The sequence below is a fragment of the Oxyura jamaicensis genome, chromosome 4, assembly GCF_011077185.1.
Source record: "Oxyura jamaicensis isolate SHBP4307 breed ruddy duck chromosome 4, BPBGC_Ojam_1.0, whole genome shotgun sequence".
NCBI classification, from domain to species: Eukaryota; Metazoa; Chordata; class Aves; order Anseriformes; family Anatidae; genus Oxyura; species Oxyura jamaicensis.
Genome location: NC_048896.1, coordinates 6538745 through 6556338, shown reverse-complemented (window position 1 = coordinate 6556338; position 17594 = coordinate 6538745). Strand labels below are relative to the sequence as shown.

The following is a 17594-nucleotide window of genomic DNA, read 5'->3' as shown; positions in this document are numbered from 1 at the left end:
ACAGCTGCACAGCCTCCCAAGAGATGGCAGAGTGGGTCTCCCTCCCTGCACCAGCAGGATCTCTGCCGTTGTAATGCCCATGTCTGAAATTCCTGGCTGCAAGGACTGGGAAAGCCCCCGGGCAGCAACAAAGCCACTCCTCCTGATGTGCCCACAGCCTCAAAAACCTCAAAAGCCTCAAAAACCTCAAAAAAACACCCCCTAAAATAGCGAAACCTGCACTCAGCTCTAGAAAGACGAGAGAGGGCCAAGCCTTTGTTGATGGGCGGTTTGCTCCCGCCCGAGACTTGGCTCGGGGCGCCGGGGCTCATGTTACAGAGCGGGCAGCTGGCAGGGTGCCTGCCTGCGCACCCAGCGCCTTGGGTGGCAGAGGGACACGCACGTCCCCTCTCCCTGCACGCCCCGTGGCTCGGGGACACTCCCGGGCAGTGCCAATGGAGACCCAACGGGAGCCGTCCGGGTTTCCTTGGTGACTGTTGCCAGGTGAGAAACTCCGAGGCAGAATTTATTCTCTTGGTGGATAAGAGGAGATGTTCCTCACCGGGGCTGCTACAGGACCCTGTCCCACCACCACGCTGCGCTGGACGCCCCAGTGACACCGGTGACAGCGGGGTCCCTGAGAGCGGGCTGTGCCTGGGGAGCTGGGGCTGTGCAGCCCCTGGCATCTCTTCCCAGAAGGCAGCACGTGTTTTAGGGCTATTTCTGCCCGCTGGAGAGTGGCAGGAGAGGGAAGGAGGCAAAAACCACAGGGACTGCGGAGAAGCACAGATGGACGCGGGCTGGTGGGCTGCCCTGCCTCAGCTTCCCTAGACCCCGTGAGTATGCACTGAGGGGCTTTGGGTGCACCGGGCCCCTGGGGTGAGGAGCAGAGTGGGGAGACAGCGGTGGCAGGGCTGGGGAAGCCTGCACGTGGGGAATCACAGCTTTCAGGGGAAAGCACTGGGCAACACTGACCAGAGGTGACCGGGGCTGCCTTCAGCACTGAGCTGGGGTGGCAGTAAAAACGAGATGAGGGTGAGGACCAGCAACAATGTCTGCAAGCTGTCCTGGTCTTCTTGGGACTGCTTCATCTCTGGAAATGCCCAAAAAGGCAGGGGCACAGCAACCATGGCAGGGCAACAACGTGCCTGAGCTCCGGGGAGAGACTTGGCTTTCTTTGTAAGGCGTCGGACGATGGCGGCAGCCCAGTCACAGCAGGCCGGTATGCAAATACCTGCATCGTTCCTTTAAATCCCCGTGCGGCCCTGGTGGCTAACGATAAAGCCGATCATATGGGCTTGCAAATCCTGGGAGCTAATTACACCCCAGTGCCTGGCAGTCAGGCTGGAATTGCAAGATAATTGCCACCTCTGCCGTGGAAACCTGTTGTCGGTGAATCAGGGCACTTACAATGTTTGCTAGCAGAGTGTGGCAGGCCAGCAGCTGCTCCGCAGCTATTTTAGGAGAGGGAGGCCATTTTTATGGATCTCTTTTGCCTCCCCCCCCCCCCCCCCCAAGCAGACAGCACATCTGCCCCAAGCCCCACGGTGAACACAGAAGCAGGGAGATGTTGATTTCTGCGTAGGCAGATAAGCGCCCTTCTGGCCCATGCAAACGCCAGCATGCCCCAAACAAGCTGAAACACGGCAAAGGCAGCTGAACGCCGGCTCCTCCGCTGGGTTTTCTCATTCTGTCCCTGCACCCTGATGCAAGGGGAAGCTGACAGCTCCCTCCTGCACCGTGCACAGAGCTCGGCGATGCCCCTGCAGCAGCTGCACGTGCTCACCGTGCTTGCACGGTGGTTTTGCTGAGTGCAGTTCAAGGCTGCTGCTCTTTCTGCTTCCTGCATCAGGGTGTGGGCAAGAGGAGGTGAGCATAAAGCGTGCCTGCAGGTTGTCCTGGCTGGGTCAGCTGCTGGCAGGGCCAGGCACCGTACACCTGGTGGGAGCAGGGGAATTGGGTAATTGAAAGGAACTTTAAGTCCTCCTGCATGGTTTACAGCCCCTCCGCTGGGACTGTAGCAAAAGGGCCATGATTTCTAAATGTATAAATATCACAAAGATAAATCCACCAAACGGAGGCATCTCTATTTTCTTGGAAAGAGTTCAAGCCACGAGGCAGCACAAGATGCCCCATGCTGGGACCCTCTCCAGGGCCCCACCGACCCCCAGCAATGCCAAGCCCCCTGCAACCCCCAGAGGACTCAGAGGGGTGAAGTCCTCAGACAGACCCAGGTTTTTCTCCCTGCAAATGCCTACTTGCAGGGTAAAGGAGTGAAGCTGCAGCAGGAAAAGGAAAAGAAGCAGCAGGAGCAGTCACATGAAAGGGCAAAGCAAACGGAAAAAAATATTTCCCCAACCAAAAAATATTCCACAGACAGGGCAGAAAAAAAAATACAGCTGAGTTCTTGAGAACGCAACGCAAACTCCAAACAGTTTAAGCTGGGAAAACCAGTCATTTACAAAGCTATTTCCAAACTAAGTAAAAAGATCCTGGCTCACAAGTTCCTCTGAGCCCCTCCAGCTGCTCCGTCTGGCCACTGCAGGGGCACAGAGCACTGGCTGCTTCTCCTGCTCACAGCACGTCTGGCTGGGAAGCGTTTTGTGATCTCCATCCAGCACATGGGGTCTCTTGGGGATCCTCATGTCCCCACCGCCACCCCGTGCAGCACCAGCTGGATGTTAATTCCATGGCACAAAGTGCATCCCAGGAAGGTTCTGATCCGAGTGGGCAGCGGGGGGGAAGCACTGCCACCCTGCACCCCAAGCAGCTGCCTGCCCCACTGTGCGCAGGGCTATATTTGGGAAGCTGGCAGCGCTGCTTGGCATGTCCCAGCGACTCATCAGGAGCGATGTCTGCTCCGGGGTCCTAGTGCAGTGGCAGCGGGGAGAGGAGAGGAAACCAATTTCAGGAGTATGTGGGTAGTTCTCCTGCATCTGGTCTCTTTAAGGGCTGTTGCAAGTTGTTCCCTGCCATCTCCAGTTTTTTCTGCTCTCCTTTTACAGGAGCTGAGCTGCCAGGCAGGCATGTGTAAGCGAGACGTGCCTATTTTCAGTGTTAGAGCCGGTGAGGGAGGCTGCTCCTACCTCTATGTATAGCCCAGGCTGTCACACACAAATGCCCTCGCTCATCCACAGGCATGCAAGGGGCTGGAAAAGCTGTACAGCAAATCCAGATTTCACACGGTGGATAGGCACTGTTGCTACATCCCCGTGTTCAAAGAGCATTGTGTGAACACTGGGATTAATAAAATAATGAAGTCTGGGATTAAGAAAATAATGAAGCTGGGTTGTGCTCCAGGACAAGGCAGCCATTTCTGAAAACAGAAGTGACACGTGGGGACAGGACCTGGGGTTGGCGCCTTGGGCATCCTCAGGTGGTGGGACACACAAACGGCGATGCCCACAGCAAGGCAAGGGGCAGGACTGCCTGCTGGCAGCAATGCAATGGCCAGGTCCGGGGTGTCTGTGCCACCGCGCCTGGCCACGCTGGGTTTGCAGAGGCACTAATCCCAGGTAGAGGGAGTGGCAGGGGGGCAGGATCGCCCTCTGACACTCTGCAGACATAGATCCCTTTTATGACCTGTTGTTTACAGTACTGAGCTTTGGACAGGTAGGCTTAGGCTTGAGGGGTGACTCACAGCCTGAACCAGAAAACATCCCTCTGCCTCTCCGTGCTTGAACAGAAAATAGGATAATAACTGGTCTGGGGAAGCGCTGAGAGGCTTTGTCCATCCATTCCTCTGATGGGTGCTGGGGCTTCCGGACACGGGACTGGAATTCTTGACTTCTTAAACAATTGCTCTTAAATATTTCATCATGAACCAGGGGAAGGTGAAATTAAAAATACAATGACTCTGAGCCCAGGCATTGCTCAGCCGAGGGCTTGGTGACCTGCCAGACTCCTGAGGGATGCTTTTAATTTGGATAAATGGAAGTTGCATAAATGATTTAAATTGCACGTCGCTCTTGCTGCTAATACGGAGGTGTGGGAGCAGTTGGCAGCACTGCATGTTGTGCTGTCTCCAACTGAGCGCCCAAGCACGCTGCATGCCGGGGCCAGCACAGCCGCTGCCTGGGTACAGCTCCCACCCTGGGTGTCTGCAGGAGCTGCCTGGCTGGCGGCAGGCTTGCCCGCTTGGACGCTGCTCCCTTTGCACTCTGCCCTGCTGTTTTTTTGGGGGAGTCTCTTTTCCAGAAACAGATTGAAAATATGTAACTATCATACCAGAGCTGAGTGGGAAACATGTAGGCTTCCTGTCCCCTCCGGTCGGGCCAGTCTGTGTGAGCTCACGGTGTTTGTGGGCTCCTCAAGCAGCTGTTCAGTGCTGGAAGGGAAAGAGTGGAGCAGCTGCAGCAGGCGGGGCTGCTGGTCAGCAGGAGCTGCCATCGGGGAGCCGCAGTCTCCGAGGTCTCGGGCGGTTTCAGTCCCAGCTCTGCCTCTGATAAGCCCAATAGCCCTGGAAATGCTTCCATCCCGGTAACGTGGGGGCAGCTGTCACTTGTGGGGTTCGTGGGGTTTCATGCTGCAGGGGAAATGAGCTTGTGCTGTGCGTGGGGCCGGGTGAGCAATGGGCACAGCATTGCCACTGGCTGCTGCCCTGCTGTCAGCGTGGGCACCTGCCGAGGCTGAACACCCAGTTCCTCTTAAAAGATACGTGAGGCTTCCCGGTTGTTCTAAAGCAGGGAGAATTGGCTGACCTCGAGCACGCCTTGCCTTGTTATGTCTGTCCCTGGCAGCCGGCGTGTGCCCAGCCCGGGCTGAGTAATCTGGCAGGCAGAGAGCTCTTGGGGCAGACAGCTCACAAGCATTGCTGCAGAGGCTGCTGCCTGTGCTTGCACCAGTGCATGTGGGGGGAGGCTGGCAGAGACCCGGACTGGCAATGGGGGCTCTGGGGGCAGAGCAGGGAGCCCCATGACCACTGGTGTTGGGAGCAGCTGAGCCAGCCTTTGCTTTCCCATCATCTTGAAGGCAATGGGAAAAGAGCCCCCTCTAAGACATCGTGGTCTCCCACCTGGGTGCTTGCAGGAGCCACATCTCCTCTGTAGCATCCGACCCAAACCCTCAGGCCAGCCCTACACACATACACCGTCCCTCCCGGCCACACGCTGGGGTGCCCCTGCACCAGCTGGGCTTGTGAGACAGCAAAATGCTCCCTGCCCTGGCATTGCCCTTGCTCTCACGTACTGACCCACCAAGTGGGGGGTCACAGGCAATGGGCGCTGTGACTCAGCCCCACGCACCCTTCTCCTGGGCTGGAGCTAATGGTTAGCCCCAGAACGGCAAGGTAATGGGTGCAACTGGCCTGGCTGTGGGGCAGGGCTGGCACGCATGCGGGGGACCCTGCTGTCCCCAGGACAGCCTGACACCTCTGCCCTTGGGAACCCCCCAATGCTGCTGCACCTTGGGGTGCTGGGAGCTGGGAGGACTTGGTGCATGGGGGTGGTCCCGGGGGGCATCCAAGATGCTCAGGACATGCAGAGAGTAGCACAGGGGACAGCAGGACTGGGGTTCCCGGGGTGGGTGTCCTGGGCTTGGCAGGGGGGGGTCCCCAGCAGGGATGTGGGGGTCATGAGGTAGAAAGCCCCCGGCAAAGCTAGGGGGCATCGGGACAGGGGCACGAGTGGGGGTGTCCTGCGGAGGGGGCTCCAGGCCCTCAGGGGCTCCCGGGCAGAGCGGGGGGCCCAGGGAGGAGGGTCCGCTACCGGCGGGGCGTCCCTCCCCCTCCCCGTCGGGGCGGGCCCGGGAGGGCTGCCGGCACGGCCCGCCCCCGCCCCAACCGGGGCCCGGCCCGGCCCGGTACAGCACGGCCCGGCCCGGTACAGCACCGTACGGCCCGGCGCAGCACGGTCCGGCGGGGCCGTGCCGTGCCGGAGCAGCGGCTGCCCGTCGGGGCGCCGTGCGGCGGGGGCGCTGCGCTCCTCCCCGCCCCGCAGCGCGGCTCCTCTCTCTCCGCTGCAGCCCGGGATGGCGCCGCCGCGAGGCTGAGCCGGGCCGGGCCGGGCCGGGCCCCAGTCGGGCCGGGATGGACGGCCCGGGATGGGGGCAGCTGCCCGCCGCCGCCCCGTCGCGGGCGAAGCTGCCGCTCGGCATCGTTTTCTCGACGGCGCTGTTCTGCGGGGAGAGCGCGGCGGCCGCCGTCCTCTGCTTCTCCTACGGACACTCCGACGACCGCTTCTGGCTGGCGCTCACCGTCTTCTTCGTGCTCTGCCCCTCCGTCCTGGTGCAGCTCACCCTCATCTTCGTGCACCGCGACCTCAGCCGCGACCGCCCCCTCGTCCTGCTCATGCACCTGCTGCAGCTCGGGCCCATCATCAGGTGAGCGCCGCGGGGACCCCGGCACGGCACGGCACGGCACGACCACCTTTTCCTCCCCCATCCCCGGGCACCCTCTGCCAGCAGAGCTCCCCCCGCAGCGGGTGCCCGGCACAACGGGACAGCCCCTCCTGGGGCTCCCCGGTCCCCTCCCCCGGGCACACCCCGGTGCCGGCTGCCTGCCGCTCCCCCCCCCGGGCACAGCCCGGCTCTCCCAGCCTGTTGCATGTCCGCTGCCAGAAGTGCTCCCCAGGCAGCTGCTTTTTGGAGACATTGCTTCTCTTCCACTCTCACTTTGGGTTTTGCCATCGCCTCACTCGGGCTCACGCTGGGAGCACAGATGCAAATCACTGCCGGGGTGTCCAAGGGTGAACCGCAGCTGGGGTCCTGCCCTGAGAAAAGGTCCCGGGACCTGGGGAAGGTGGTGGGCTACGGGACACGGAGGAGAGGAGCTGGGGGGCTGCCACACCCCTGTGGGGAGAGGAAGGCGAGGGGGTGGATGTTGCACAAGCCAGAGAGGTGCCGCTCTCTCACTCCTCGGGAATGCCGCTGTGCCTCCCCAGCTGGCTTCGCCCGCCATGCATGGGCAGGAACATCACACTGTCCCTGGAGCTCACCAAGGTCCCTGGCACACGGGGCTCCTTTGACACCAGCGGCCACATTTTGGGGAGCACTGGCAGCAGAAGGGCTGTGGGCTTACGTTGGACCATGCTGGCCCATGGTGGTGACATGGCTCTTGCCACAATGACCACAGCCACTTGGAATTGCAACGATGGGGCTTGGACACTTACAAGAGGCGTGCAGAGCTGCTCAGGGGAGATGCTGCAGCTGGCTCCTCGGGCTGCAGAGCAAGCCCAGCCTGCTGAGAAGGTCTGGCAGGGCACCATGCACCAGCTTTGTTGCCCTTGGAGCCAGGCCGCTTGGATGAAATCATTTTCCCGTTAGAGTCTGGAATAAGCCACGGGCAACGACTTGATGTGGCAAAAGCATTGATCCAAAAAACCACCTTCAATTTAATGGGTCTGAAACAGAGTGGCTGCTGCTTTCCTCGTCAGGGCTTATAAATAATTACCTCCTGCCAGTCCCCAAGCCAGCTCGTCCCAGGCAGAAGCCAAGCCTGCCGCATCAGTCCTCCGCTGGTCGCTCCTTGTCCACGCATGCTGCTGGTGTGGGTGTGAGGCCCGAGGAGAGCGGAGGGGCTGGAGGCCACTGTGCTGCAGGGGCCTGGCATCGGGGAGGCAGCGGAGTGGCGCGGAAGAGGCCAGCCTCTCCTGAGACGTGCGGGTGCTCTGCAGGGACGGGATCAGGAAGTGCCGTGTTATCTGCCCATCAGAACCCGCTTCCACCCAGCTCTCTGCTTCCTGCCTCCACTGAGGAGGAAGCGTAGAAGACTTTTGGTCAAGAGAAGAGATCAAGCACAGTAACAGAACATATCTCTTGCCTCCACATGTGGAAGAGGCGTGTTTTGTGCTTGTGGGATGCACAGCAGCAGAAAAACAGAGCCAGGTGTGATTAATCCCGTCCCTTAGCTTTCGCTCCCAACAGAGCTCCCGTTCCTATATCACCTAAGCTGCACCCTCCTCGCTGCCGGTCCCTTGTTGTCCCTGTGCCCCCAAGCACTGGAGCAGGGCAAGGGGCAGGGGCACAGCGTGGTGACAGCGGCCATGTCCCCGCAGGTGCGTGGAGGCCCTGGTGGTGTACTGCAGGTCAGGGAGGCAGGAGGAGCCCTACGTCACCATCACACGCAAGAGGCGGCTGCGGAAGGGCTATGAGGTGGAGATGGAGCAGGAGGTGGGCCACTCGATGCGCCGGCTAGCCACCCACCGCAATGCCTTCAAGCGCATGGCAGTCATTCAGGCCTTCCTGGGCTCCACCCCGCAGCTCACCCTGCAGCTCTACATCAGCATCCTGGAGAAGTACGTCCCCGCCGCCCGAGGTAAGGGGGTCGGGGCCATGTGCCGGGCACGTGAGTTGCGGCCTGCTGTCCGCGATGGGCATGCAGGCAGGAGGGCATGGTGACACCTCCTCGGCTGCTTGTGGTGGTGTGGCATCCATGTCACACTCCATGGGTGCACCCTGGCTGTCCCTGCCTGCCCCAAACGTGGAGCACAACCTGCAGAGGTTGGCACCTGTCCATTCCTGGTTTGCTTTGGCCATGCCAGCTCTCTGCTTTCCAGCTTGGAGTAAGGCTGTGGAGGGGTGACAAGAGCTAGCTGTGACCGAGGTGCTCAGGTGCTTGCCCTGCAGAGCTGTGTAATCCACCTGCTGTTGTGCCTCATATAAACGCTGTGCCCCTGCCCCCCAGGCAGCAGCCTTTGGGTGAGCTGTACCATCAGCCACCTCTGGAAGCCAGGCTGCTCCTGCTCTGCTTTAGTTACTTGATTTTTCAGGCTATTGGGATTCCTCAGCACAGCAGCCCAGCGCTTCTGCCACCTGCTTGTGAGGTCGGTTATGTGCTCTGGTGCTCCCTGCATCAGACCCAGCTTCTAACCTCTGCTGTGGTGTGCCAGTGAGCCATGTGTTCAGGGGGGCTCTTGTGCCCTCTCAGATTTGAGCATCTGGTGAAGAATGCTGACCCTCTCTCCCCTGCAGTGCTGAATGCCCAAATATTTGTACAGACTCCAGGACAGGTAGCAGGGTAGAAACCCAAATAAACCTCATGGCTGATGAGGAAGAATGTAGTTTTGTTTGTACAGGCTGCTCTGATGGGGACTCAGTGAGCTGCAGCCATGAGCTGTCCCCGAGGCAGCAGGGGCCAGGTGCTTGCCCCCCAGCACTGCCTGACTCTCCTGCCCTCTCTCTCTGCAGCCGTCCTCATGGGGATCTGCCTGGTGTCAGTCACCTACGGGGCGCTCGTCTGCAACATCCTGGCCATCCAGGTCAAGTACGATGACTACAAGGTCCAGCTGCGGCCGCTGGCCTTCCTCTGCATTGTGCTGTGGCGCAGCCTGGAGATCTCCACTCGTGTGGCCGTCCTGGTGCTCTTCAGCACCGTCTTCAAGCACTGGATCATCCCCATCGCCTTGGCCAACCTGCTGGTGGTCTTCTTCCTGCCCTGGGTGCAGTTCTGGCGGAGCGGCACACGGCTGCCCGACAACATCGAGAAGAACTTCAGCCGGGTGGGCACGGTGGTGGTGCTCAGCGCCTTCACGCTGCTCTACGCCAGCATCAACATGTTCTGCTGGTCGGCCGTGCAGCTCAAGCTGGCTGACCGGGACCTCATCGACAAGTCGCAGAACTGGGGCCTCCTGGCCGTGTACTACGTGGCCCGGCTGGCAGAGAACGCGGCGCTCGTCATCCTCTGGTACTTTTTCAAGACGGATGTCTACGAGAACATCTGCACCCTGCTGCTGGTGGCACAGCTGCTGCTTGGCTACTGCCTGGGCATCTACTTCATGCTGCTCTTCTTCCAGTACCTGCACCCGTGCCGACAGCTCTTCCGACACAACGTCGCTGATTTCCTGCACTGCGTCTGCTGCCGGCGGCCCCCGGGCAGCCCGGAGCGCCTCGAGGCGCCCCACGAGCCCGGCGTGAGGCACAGCATTGTGTGAGGCACGGCCTGGGGCTGCAGGCTACAGACAAGGGGACGGGGCAGCATGAACCACGCCGGAGGCAGACGCTCCCTGGCCCTGCAGTGGCAGCGGGTCCAGGTGCCCTCATCTGAGCATTGGTGGATCCCCGTGGTGGCAGGGGACAGGAGCACACCTGCCCAGACCACGTGCCTTGGCACACACAGGAGGGACCTTTGGGGTGTCCAGACCCCACGGGGCAGCCAGCCAGGTGTGGAGCATTGGGGTGCTTGGTCCCCACCCCGGTGCCTTTGGTAACCCCAGGGACACAAGGGCTGCTCTGGGACTGTTTTGAGCAGTAAAGAAACTTTTCTGTGGCTCTGCGTCTGGGTGCTGGCAGGTGGCTGGTGACTCACGTGTGGGTGGGGACCATTGAGACAGGGCTGGCCTGGGTGCACGTAGCCCTTTCTCAGGCTGTTTGCAGGCCCCAGGGGGGAGCAGGATGCAGCCAGGCCCCCCACAGCCAGGGGCTGCAGTGGAGGTCCCGCAGCCCAGCACCTGTCCCGCCCAAACGCTGCGGGCTAGCACTTCCCCACGATGGGGTTGATAAGGTGCAGGAAGGCTGCGGGGCAGGGAACGGCCTCATCCTGCTCCTCTGCTGGCATGGCCCTGGCTGCCGGCCAGAAGTGACCCCGACTCCAGCATGGAGCAATCCTGCCCACCCTGTTCCCACAGGGGCCAGGCCCTGGCACAGGCTGGCATTTCTGACACCAGGTCAGGGCCCTGCTGCTGAGCGTGACCCCCCAGCAGCTCTTTGTAGGGCCACTGTTGTTTGGGAGGTGCTGGTTGCCTGCAGGGGCTCAGCACCACTGGGCACTCACTCGGTAGGAGTTCACTGCCCTGGTGCTGAGCCCAGGTTTGATCCTGGTACCGGCATGGCGGCATGGCCGTGCCCCTGTGACGCTTGTCCTCCTTTTGCATTTTTTTTCTCTTGTAACGTGACAGCAAAAGCCACCAGGGAGGGCTGTGTTTGCAGAATAGAGCACATTACTGACCCTCCGCAACTTCCTGCCACCAGGAAGTTCCTACCTTAAAAAAACCAACACTTTGTCCCCAAAGGCCTCGAAGGAGAGGAGTGGGGCAGTGCCCCGAAGCACCCGCCCCAGCAGCGGTGTAGCCAGGAGGGACCCCTCCTTTGGAGGGAAGCCCCGGCCCCCTGCCCCGGCGGTGGGGCTGCAGCCCAGCTTTCCTGGAAGGTGGCCTTTGAAACCGTGCCGGCATTTCCTCAAAGACGCTGTGGGGGAAAGTCCCCACACTGCCGTTCCCAGGGCCGGGGCCATTTCCAGGGCCTGCTGCCTCCATAAAACACCGGGCAGGCAGCATCAGGCAGCAGTTGGCAGGGGCAGACAGTCACAGCACAGCATGGGCAACTGGCTGGTCAACCACTGGTTCTCGGCTGCCGTCCTCGTGAGTCCGTGGGGTGTCGGGGTGATGGAGGGGCAGGGGCTACGTGTGATCCTGCTGTGGACCAGGGGCTTTGGGGGGTAACTGGGGCTGTCCTGGCTCGGTCTGTCAGCCAAGGAACAAATATCCCCTCTGTGTGCAGTCCTGAGGGTGGCGGAGGGGTGGCTGTGGCTCCCATCCTAAGGAAATCTGGAATGAAAGGAAGGGTGGATCCTGGTGCTCAGGGTGCTGGGTGAAGCCTGCAGGGATTCTTTATGTTTTGGCCACCTCTTCCCAATCACAGCCCAAAGGCAAAAAATCATCAGACCCCTACTGTAGGGTGGGGAGATAGTGCATCCTTTCCCGAGGAGTTCCCCCAGAACTCACGAGCAGAGGAGAGTGAAAATTAAAAATCCCACGGCTTTTCTCAGCTGCTTTGGCCAGGGAGACTTCCATTTGCATTTTCTTCCCATGTGAGAGTGGGAGCCTTCCACATGAGCCCTTGGTAGGGCCGGGAGCCTGCAGCCAACACGAAAATCCCCTGGTGCTGTGCTGCATGGTGCCCGAGGAGCTGGAGCATCCACTGTGCTGGCACAACAGCCAGCTGCAAATACTTGGGAAAGAAATGGGGCTTATAGAAATTTGGGTTATTTGCTTTTTAAAATTGTTAAAGGAAAACTGAAGAGTAGTTGTGGGAGCTCTGCAAAAACCTACCAACATGAAATAGCACAGCTCCAGTGCTGTGCAGACTGGCGCAGGGGAGCAGGGCTTTGCTGCAGGGACAGCAGCACTGTGGCACCAGGGCAGATGAGTTCCTGCAACATTTCCTCCTCCCAGACCTTTCCCGCTCAGTCCCTGCCACCCTCGGTGCCTGCCCTGGGCCTTTCCCACTCGCAGCAGCCCCGTGCCGTGCAGATATTTCCTTTATCATTCTTTCCTCATTCCTTGTGTGGGGGTGATGCACAAGGATGTGGGTGACAAGACAGTTATTTTGCAAGACTTCCCCCACCTCTCCTCACCTTTGCTCCCCCATCCTATTGATTCCATGCTGATGCAGCAATCACCATAAGGAAGTGGTATGGGACACTGCCCTGATGCCCTCTGTCTGTGCTGGCACCCATGTGCTGTGGAGAGAGGGGGTCCCGGGGCCAGGGTCCCTCACGAGCCCTTGGCTTCCCCCTGCAGGCAGCCTGGCTGGGCATCAACATCTTCCTCTTCACATACTACTTTCTGTTCTTCGACCAGGATGAGCGGTACTTCTACACCAGGGCCATCCTTGGGGTAAGGTGCTCTTGGCAGAACCCTGCCTGTCCCAGAGCCCTCCTGGCTGGGCTGCAGCGAGGCAGGGGCTGTAGCACCCCAAAACCCTTCCTTGTCCCATCCTTTTCTAGACTACCATTGCTCCATCCCAGTCCCTGCCTTGATCCCTGTTGCCTGCCCAGCATCACTCCGTACCAGTACCCATCCTGCACCCTGCATCCCACAGCCTTAGCCTGGGATTGCTTGTCCCAGCTCAAGATCACTTGGCCCTGCCCCATCCCATCCCATCCCGTCCCACCACTGCCTTGTCCAGCACGGGGCAGCAAGGCTGCAGGCAGACGCACCGTGTCTGTGGCACAGTGACGCTCACCCCGTCCCCACCTCCCCTCTCCCCAGTCTGCCTTGGCGTGGGCCCGGGCATCGGCCAAGTGCCTCAACTTCAACAGCATGCTGATCCTGCTGCCCGTCTGCCGCAACCTGCTCTCCTTTCTCCGTGGGACCTGCTCGGTGAGTGTCCTGCAGGCAACCCTGCTGCGCGGCCGCCCCTGTCCCCGTCCCTGCCCCAACCCTGCTGTCTCTCCTCGCAGTGCTGCAGGCGAACGCTGCGGAAGCAGCTCGACCACAACCTCACCTTCCACAAGCTGGTGGCCTACGCGCTGGCCTTGTTCACAGGTACCTTCCTGCCCTTGCCCTACGTCCCCTCCAAACACCATGGGGCTGGGGGCAGCGGGTGACCACCTGTCCCCTCCCAGCTGTGCACACCATCGCCCACCTCTTCAATCTGGAACGCTACAATGACAGCCAGCAAGCCACTGACGGCAGCCTCGCTGCTGTCCTCTCCAAGATGCACCTGCAGAACAGCAACAAGTGGCTGAACCCCATCCACTCCAACCAGACAGTGAGTGTCGGTCCGCTGCCAGCAGCCCCCTGCCCCGTGCCCTCGCTCACCCTGTCCCTCTGCCACCCCTGCAGACCGTTGAGTACGTGGCCTTCACCACCATCCCGGGGCTGACTGGGGTCATCATCACGCTGGCGCTCATCCTCATGGTCACGTCCTCCACCGAGTTCATCCGTAGGAACTACTTTGAGGTCTTCTGGTACACGCACCACCTCTTCATCATCTACTTTGCTGGCCTTGTCATCCATGGCATTGCGTAAGGCTCCTCCCAGACGCTCCCAAAACAGCGGCAGGAAACATAGCAAGGAGCAATGGCCATAAATAGCTGGTTGGGGGCCTGGGGTGGCTATGGCTGCTGGATGGAGTACAGCAGGGTGGTGAGATCCCCATGCAAGGGGGGTTGCAAGCCTCAGCTAGCCTAAGGCCAGCTGGCCCTACGCAGCCCATGACTGGGGTGGGAGAGGGCCCCTGCACTCACCCCCTGCCTCCCCACAGTGGGCTGGTGCGCGGGCAGACGGAGGACAGCATGGAGGAGGTGCACCCACAGCGCTGTGCCGAGTACCTGGTGCACAATCACAAGGAGTGCAGGCACGAGTGCTGCAAAAACCCTGAGTTCAGCAGCATCCCTGCAGAGGTAGGGCAGCAGTGGGGTGGAATTGAGGCTGTGGGGGGCCCAGCTCCCTTGTGTACTCCCTTTGTGGAAATGCACAGCTCAGGATCCTGCAGCCCTTTGCTCTCCTCCATCCTACAGTCCTGGAAATGGGTTCTGGCCCCCGTCCTCCTCTATATATTTGAACGGATCCTGCGGGTCTGGCGTGCACGGCAGAAGGTGGTCGTCACCAAGGTAGGTGGTGCTGGAGCCAGGGAGGGAGGAGACGGTGCTGCAGCCCTTGCTGGGATGGCTGCACGGAGGTGAGCAGGGGCCACTGCCAAAGCCCCATGCCCAGGTGACGGGGACAGGATGGGTGCCAAGCCCTGCTCCCTGTCCCCCAGGCGGTCATGCACCCTGCCAGAGTGCTGGAGCTGCAGATGCAGAAGAAGGGCTTCCGCATGGAGGTGGGGCAGTACATCTTTGTCAACTGCCCTGCCATCTCCCTCCTGGAGTGGCACCCCTTCACCCTCACCTCGGCACCCGAGGAGGAATCCTTCTCTATCCACATCCGGGCAGCCGGGGACTGGACCGAGCGCATCATTGACACCTTCCAGCAGCAGAAGCCGGAGATGCCCAGGTAGGCTGGGAAGCTCCCAAATGGACCATCCCAGGGGTTCAGGGAGGGGTTTGTGCCTCTTACCCAGGCCCTCCCTTGGCCAGGATTGAGGTGGACGGCCCCTTTGGCACGGCCAGCGAAGACGTGTTCCAGTATGAGGTGGCCATGCTGGTGGGAGCAGGCATCGGCGTCACCCCCTTCGCCTCCATCCTGAAGTCCATCTGGTACAAGTTCCAGCAGGCTGACCAGACCCTCAAGACCAAGAAGGTACTGGGTGCCCCGCAGGACCAGCTGTCCCCAGGCAGTGCCTACTGTCCCCAGGCCATGGGTTTCTCCATGCTCGGAAGCGCTTGGCTTCCCCTTCCTCAGCATCACATCCTTCCCCTGCTCTGCTCCTTCTTGAGTAACACTGCTTCCCTGTGCCATCGCATCCCAGATCTACTTCTACTGGCTCTGCCGGGACACGGGCGCCTTCGCTTGGTTCAATGACCTGCTTGCCTCGCTGGAGCAGAAGATGGCCGAGTCCGGCAAGGCAGACTTCCTCACCTACCGGCTCTTCCTCACCGGCTGGGACAGCAGCATCGTGAGTTGGCTGTGGGTGGGCACGACTGCAAGGGGGAGACACCTGGTAGCTGAGCCCAGGAGGAAAGGCAGGGTGAGCACATTAACAGCTCGCAGAGGCACAGAAGCTTTGTCTCTCAGGCATTTGGTGCTCCTCCAGGGGAAGGGACTTGCGGGTGGGTGGGCTGGTGGTGGCTGGGGTCCTCACTGTCCCTGCTCCATGCAGGCCAACAATGCGGCGGTCCACCACGACACTGCCACGGACACGGTGACAGGCCTGAGACACAAAACCATCTTTGGGCGGCCCATGTGGAACACCGAATTTTCAGCAGTGGCCACGGCCCACCCCAGGTCAGAGCTGGGATGTGGGTGCTTGGGGTGCTGGTGTTTGGAGGTCTCCTCTCCTCCCCAGCACCCACAGCCCCTCACTGCATGCAGGTCGGTGGTCGGTGTCTTCCTGTGTGGGCCAGGGGCATTGGCAAAGGACCTGCAGAAATCTTGTCACCAGCACTCCAGCCTGGACCCTAGAAAGGTCAAATTCTACTTCAACAAGGAGAACTTCTAAGTGGAGCCAGGCTGGGACCGCAGCCATCGGAGAACAGACAGCCTGCTGCTCTTGCATCTCTTTTTGGAGCAAGTCTGCCTGAGCAGGGATGAGCATCAGCTGAAAAACACGTGCATCGAAACCAGGCAAGACAGCAAGGCCCTCCTTCACAAGGAGAAACTCTAGGTTCAAAGACTGCTGCCTTCTTGACCCAGCCTCCAAAGGGTTCCTGCGAGGGGACAAGCCCAGAGCACAGCACAGCCCATGAGGAAACCAGAGGCACGCGTTGTGATGACAGCACTGGGGCAGCACGAAGGCTCACACCAGCCAGAGGCAGGGGGAGTGCCCAGCGGGCTGGGCACAGTGGGTGGGAGATGGAAACCGGGTCAGGCACCGGGGACCACACGTGCCCCTCAGGGATTAAACAGTCCTTTCCATAAACTGGTAAATTAAACTTGCTTTCCTTTGCAATAAAAGCCATGGCTGAGTCTGTTCAGGTAAAGGGGGGCAAGCAGCAGGTGCGCTTCATACAGGGCTGCCATAAAAAGGCAGGGTTTGTAATAAAACCTCCAGGGTAAAGTGTAGGGCGTTGGGGCTGCCTGCCTGCTGGCCCTCTTCCTCCACAGGGGTTCAGCAGTATCAACGAGCCAAGTGTACTGGGTCTGGCTGGGATGTTAACTTTCCCTGCAGCAGCCCATGCAGTGCTGCGCTCTGCACTTGTAGCTAGAACAGCAGTGGTATCACACCGGTGTTGTGTCTGCTGCTGAGCAGTGCTGGCACAGCATCAGGACTCTCTCTGACCCTCCTAGGGGGTGGGCAAAAAGTGAGAAAGAAACATCAGCAGGGCAGCTGACCTAAACCAACCAAAGGGATATTCCATACCATATGATGTCACACTCAGCAATAAAAGGTGGAAAAAGAAAGAAGGGGGGGGGGGGTGGGCTCTCGTTGCGAAAACGTCTGTCCTCCTCCCGAACACCGGCTACATGCATTGAGGCCCTGCTTCAAGGACGTAGCATCGCTCATTTGTGGGAATTAGAGAGTAATTTATTTCCTCTGCACTTCCACATAGCCTTTACTTGTTTTGTTTAGTTATTCCCTTTCCCCCTCCCTCTTCCCCTTTCCCTTTTTTCCCTTTAGTTGAATTGTTTAATTAATAATAATATTTCCTTAATAATATATATATATTTATATTTTCTCTTTAATTAAATCATCCTTATCTCAACCCGTGAGTTGTTCTTTCCTTTCCTTCTTCCCCTCCTCATCTGAGGAGGGGGAGTGAGAGAGCGGTTGTGGTGTTCAACTGCCTAGCACGGTAAAACCACCACACCAAGCTCACACCATCCACCAGGTACAAACCAGTGCACAGACTTTAAATGCAAGGGCAAATTCTGCTCAAGCACATGCAGAGAGGAGAGAAAAAAACACCCTCCTACAGCAGGCAGGTATGGTAAGTGATACAGCAATTGGATATGGAGCCCTTCTGCCCTTGCTGGCAGGAACAGAAAACTGAGCTCTGCAGCAGGGTGCTCAGCCCGTGCCATGGGATGCTCACTGCTCTGTCCTTGGGCCCATGGGCTGCCTTCATCAGCCAGACGCCTCCTCTCTCTAGTCTGCTTGCCTGGTTCAGAGGCAAGGGTCATCTTCCAGCAGGGAAACAAAAGAAGACAGCACCTTTGCTGTAACGCATGCAAGAAGCCCTCAGGAAGGCAGATGGAATTTGGCGCCAGCACTTGTTACCCACGCCAGGTCTCCCAGGAGTCTCCCCAGGTGACAATTTCAGCTTCCTGCAGGCTGCTGTGCAATCGCCTCACACCGCACGCTGCCCCTGCTCAGTCCACCAACCTAGGATGCTTTCCACCATATTCCTAGTGAAT

The 17594-nt window shown here is 59.7% G+C and overlaps 2 protein-coding genes across 6 annotated transcripts; both read left to right on the top strand.

Annotated features, from left to right (window-relative positions):
• The first annotated feature begins 234 nt into the window (after window positions 1-234).
• On the top strand, window positions 235-16187 carry NOX1 (NADPH oxidase 1). Of its 4 annotated transcripts, none has more exons than XM_035324944.1 (13): window positions 235-483; window positions 12432-12527; window positions 12903-13013; window positions 13094-13178; window positions 13259-13404; window positions 13479-13603; window positions 13900-14038; window positions 14156-14248; window positions 14398-14633; window positions 14717-14879; window positions 15049-15195; window positions 15400-15524; window positions 15612-16187. In XM_035324944.1, exons 1-13 carry the CDS (start codon window positions 262-264, stop codon window positions 15736-15738), a joined length of 1815 nt encoding a protein of 604 aa, XP_035180835.1. In that variant the 5' UTR covers window positions 235-261; the 3' UTR covers window positions 15739-16187. The 4 variants fall into 4 exon arrangements, with proteins under 4 accessions (XP_035180835.1, XP_035180834.1, XP_035180837.1 ...); XM_035324943.1 differs by having other exon boundaries at window positions 236-483; window positions 13479-13660; XM_035324946.1 differs by lacking the exon at window positions 235-483 and adding an exon at window positions 10326-11270 and having other exon boundaries at window positions 13479-13660.
• XKRX (XK related X-linked) lies at window positions 429-10180 on the top strand. Of its 2 annotated transcripts, XM_035324952.1 has the most exons (4): window positions 429-815; window positions 5941-6297; window positions 7971-8230; window positions 9103-10180. In XM_035324952.1, the coding sequence occupies exons 2-4, from the start codon at window positions 6005-6007 to the stop codon at window positions 9843-9845; spliced, it is 1296 nt and encodes a 431-aa protein (XP_035180843.1). In that variant the 5' UTR covers window positions 429-815; window positions 5941-6004; the 3' UTR covers window positions 9846-10180. The 2 variants fall into 2 exon arrangements, with proteins under 2 accessions (XP_035180843.1, XP_035180844.1); XM_035324953.1 differs by lacking the exon at window positions 429-815 and having other exon boundaries at window positions 5890-6297.
• Window positions 16188-17594: the final 1407 nt, after the last annotated feature.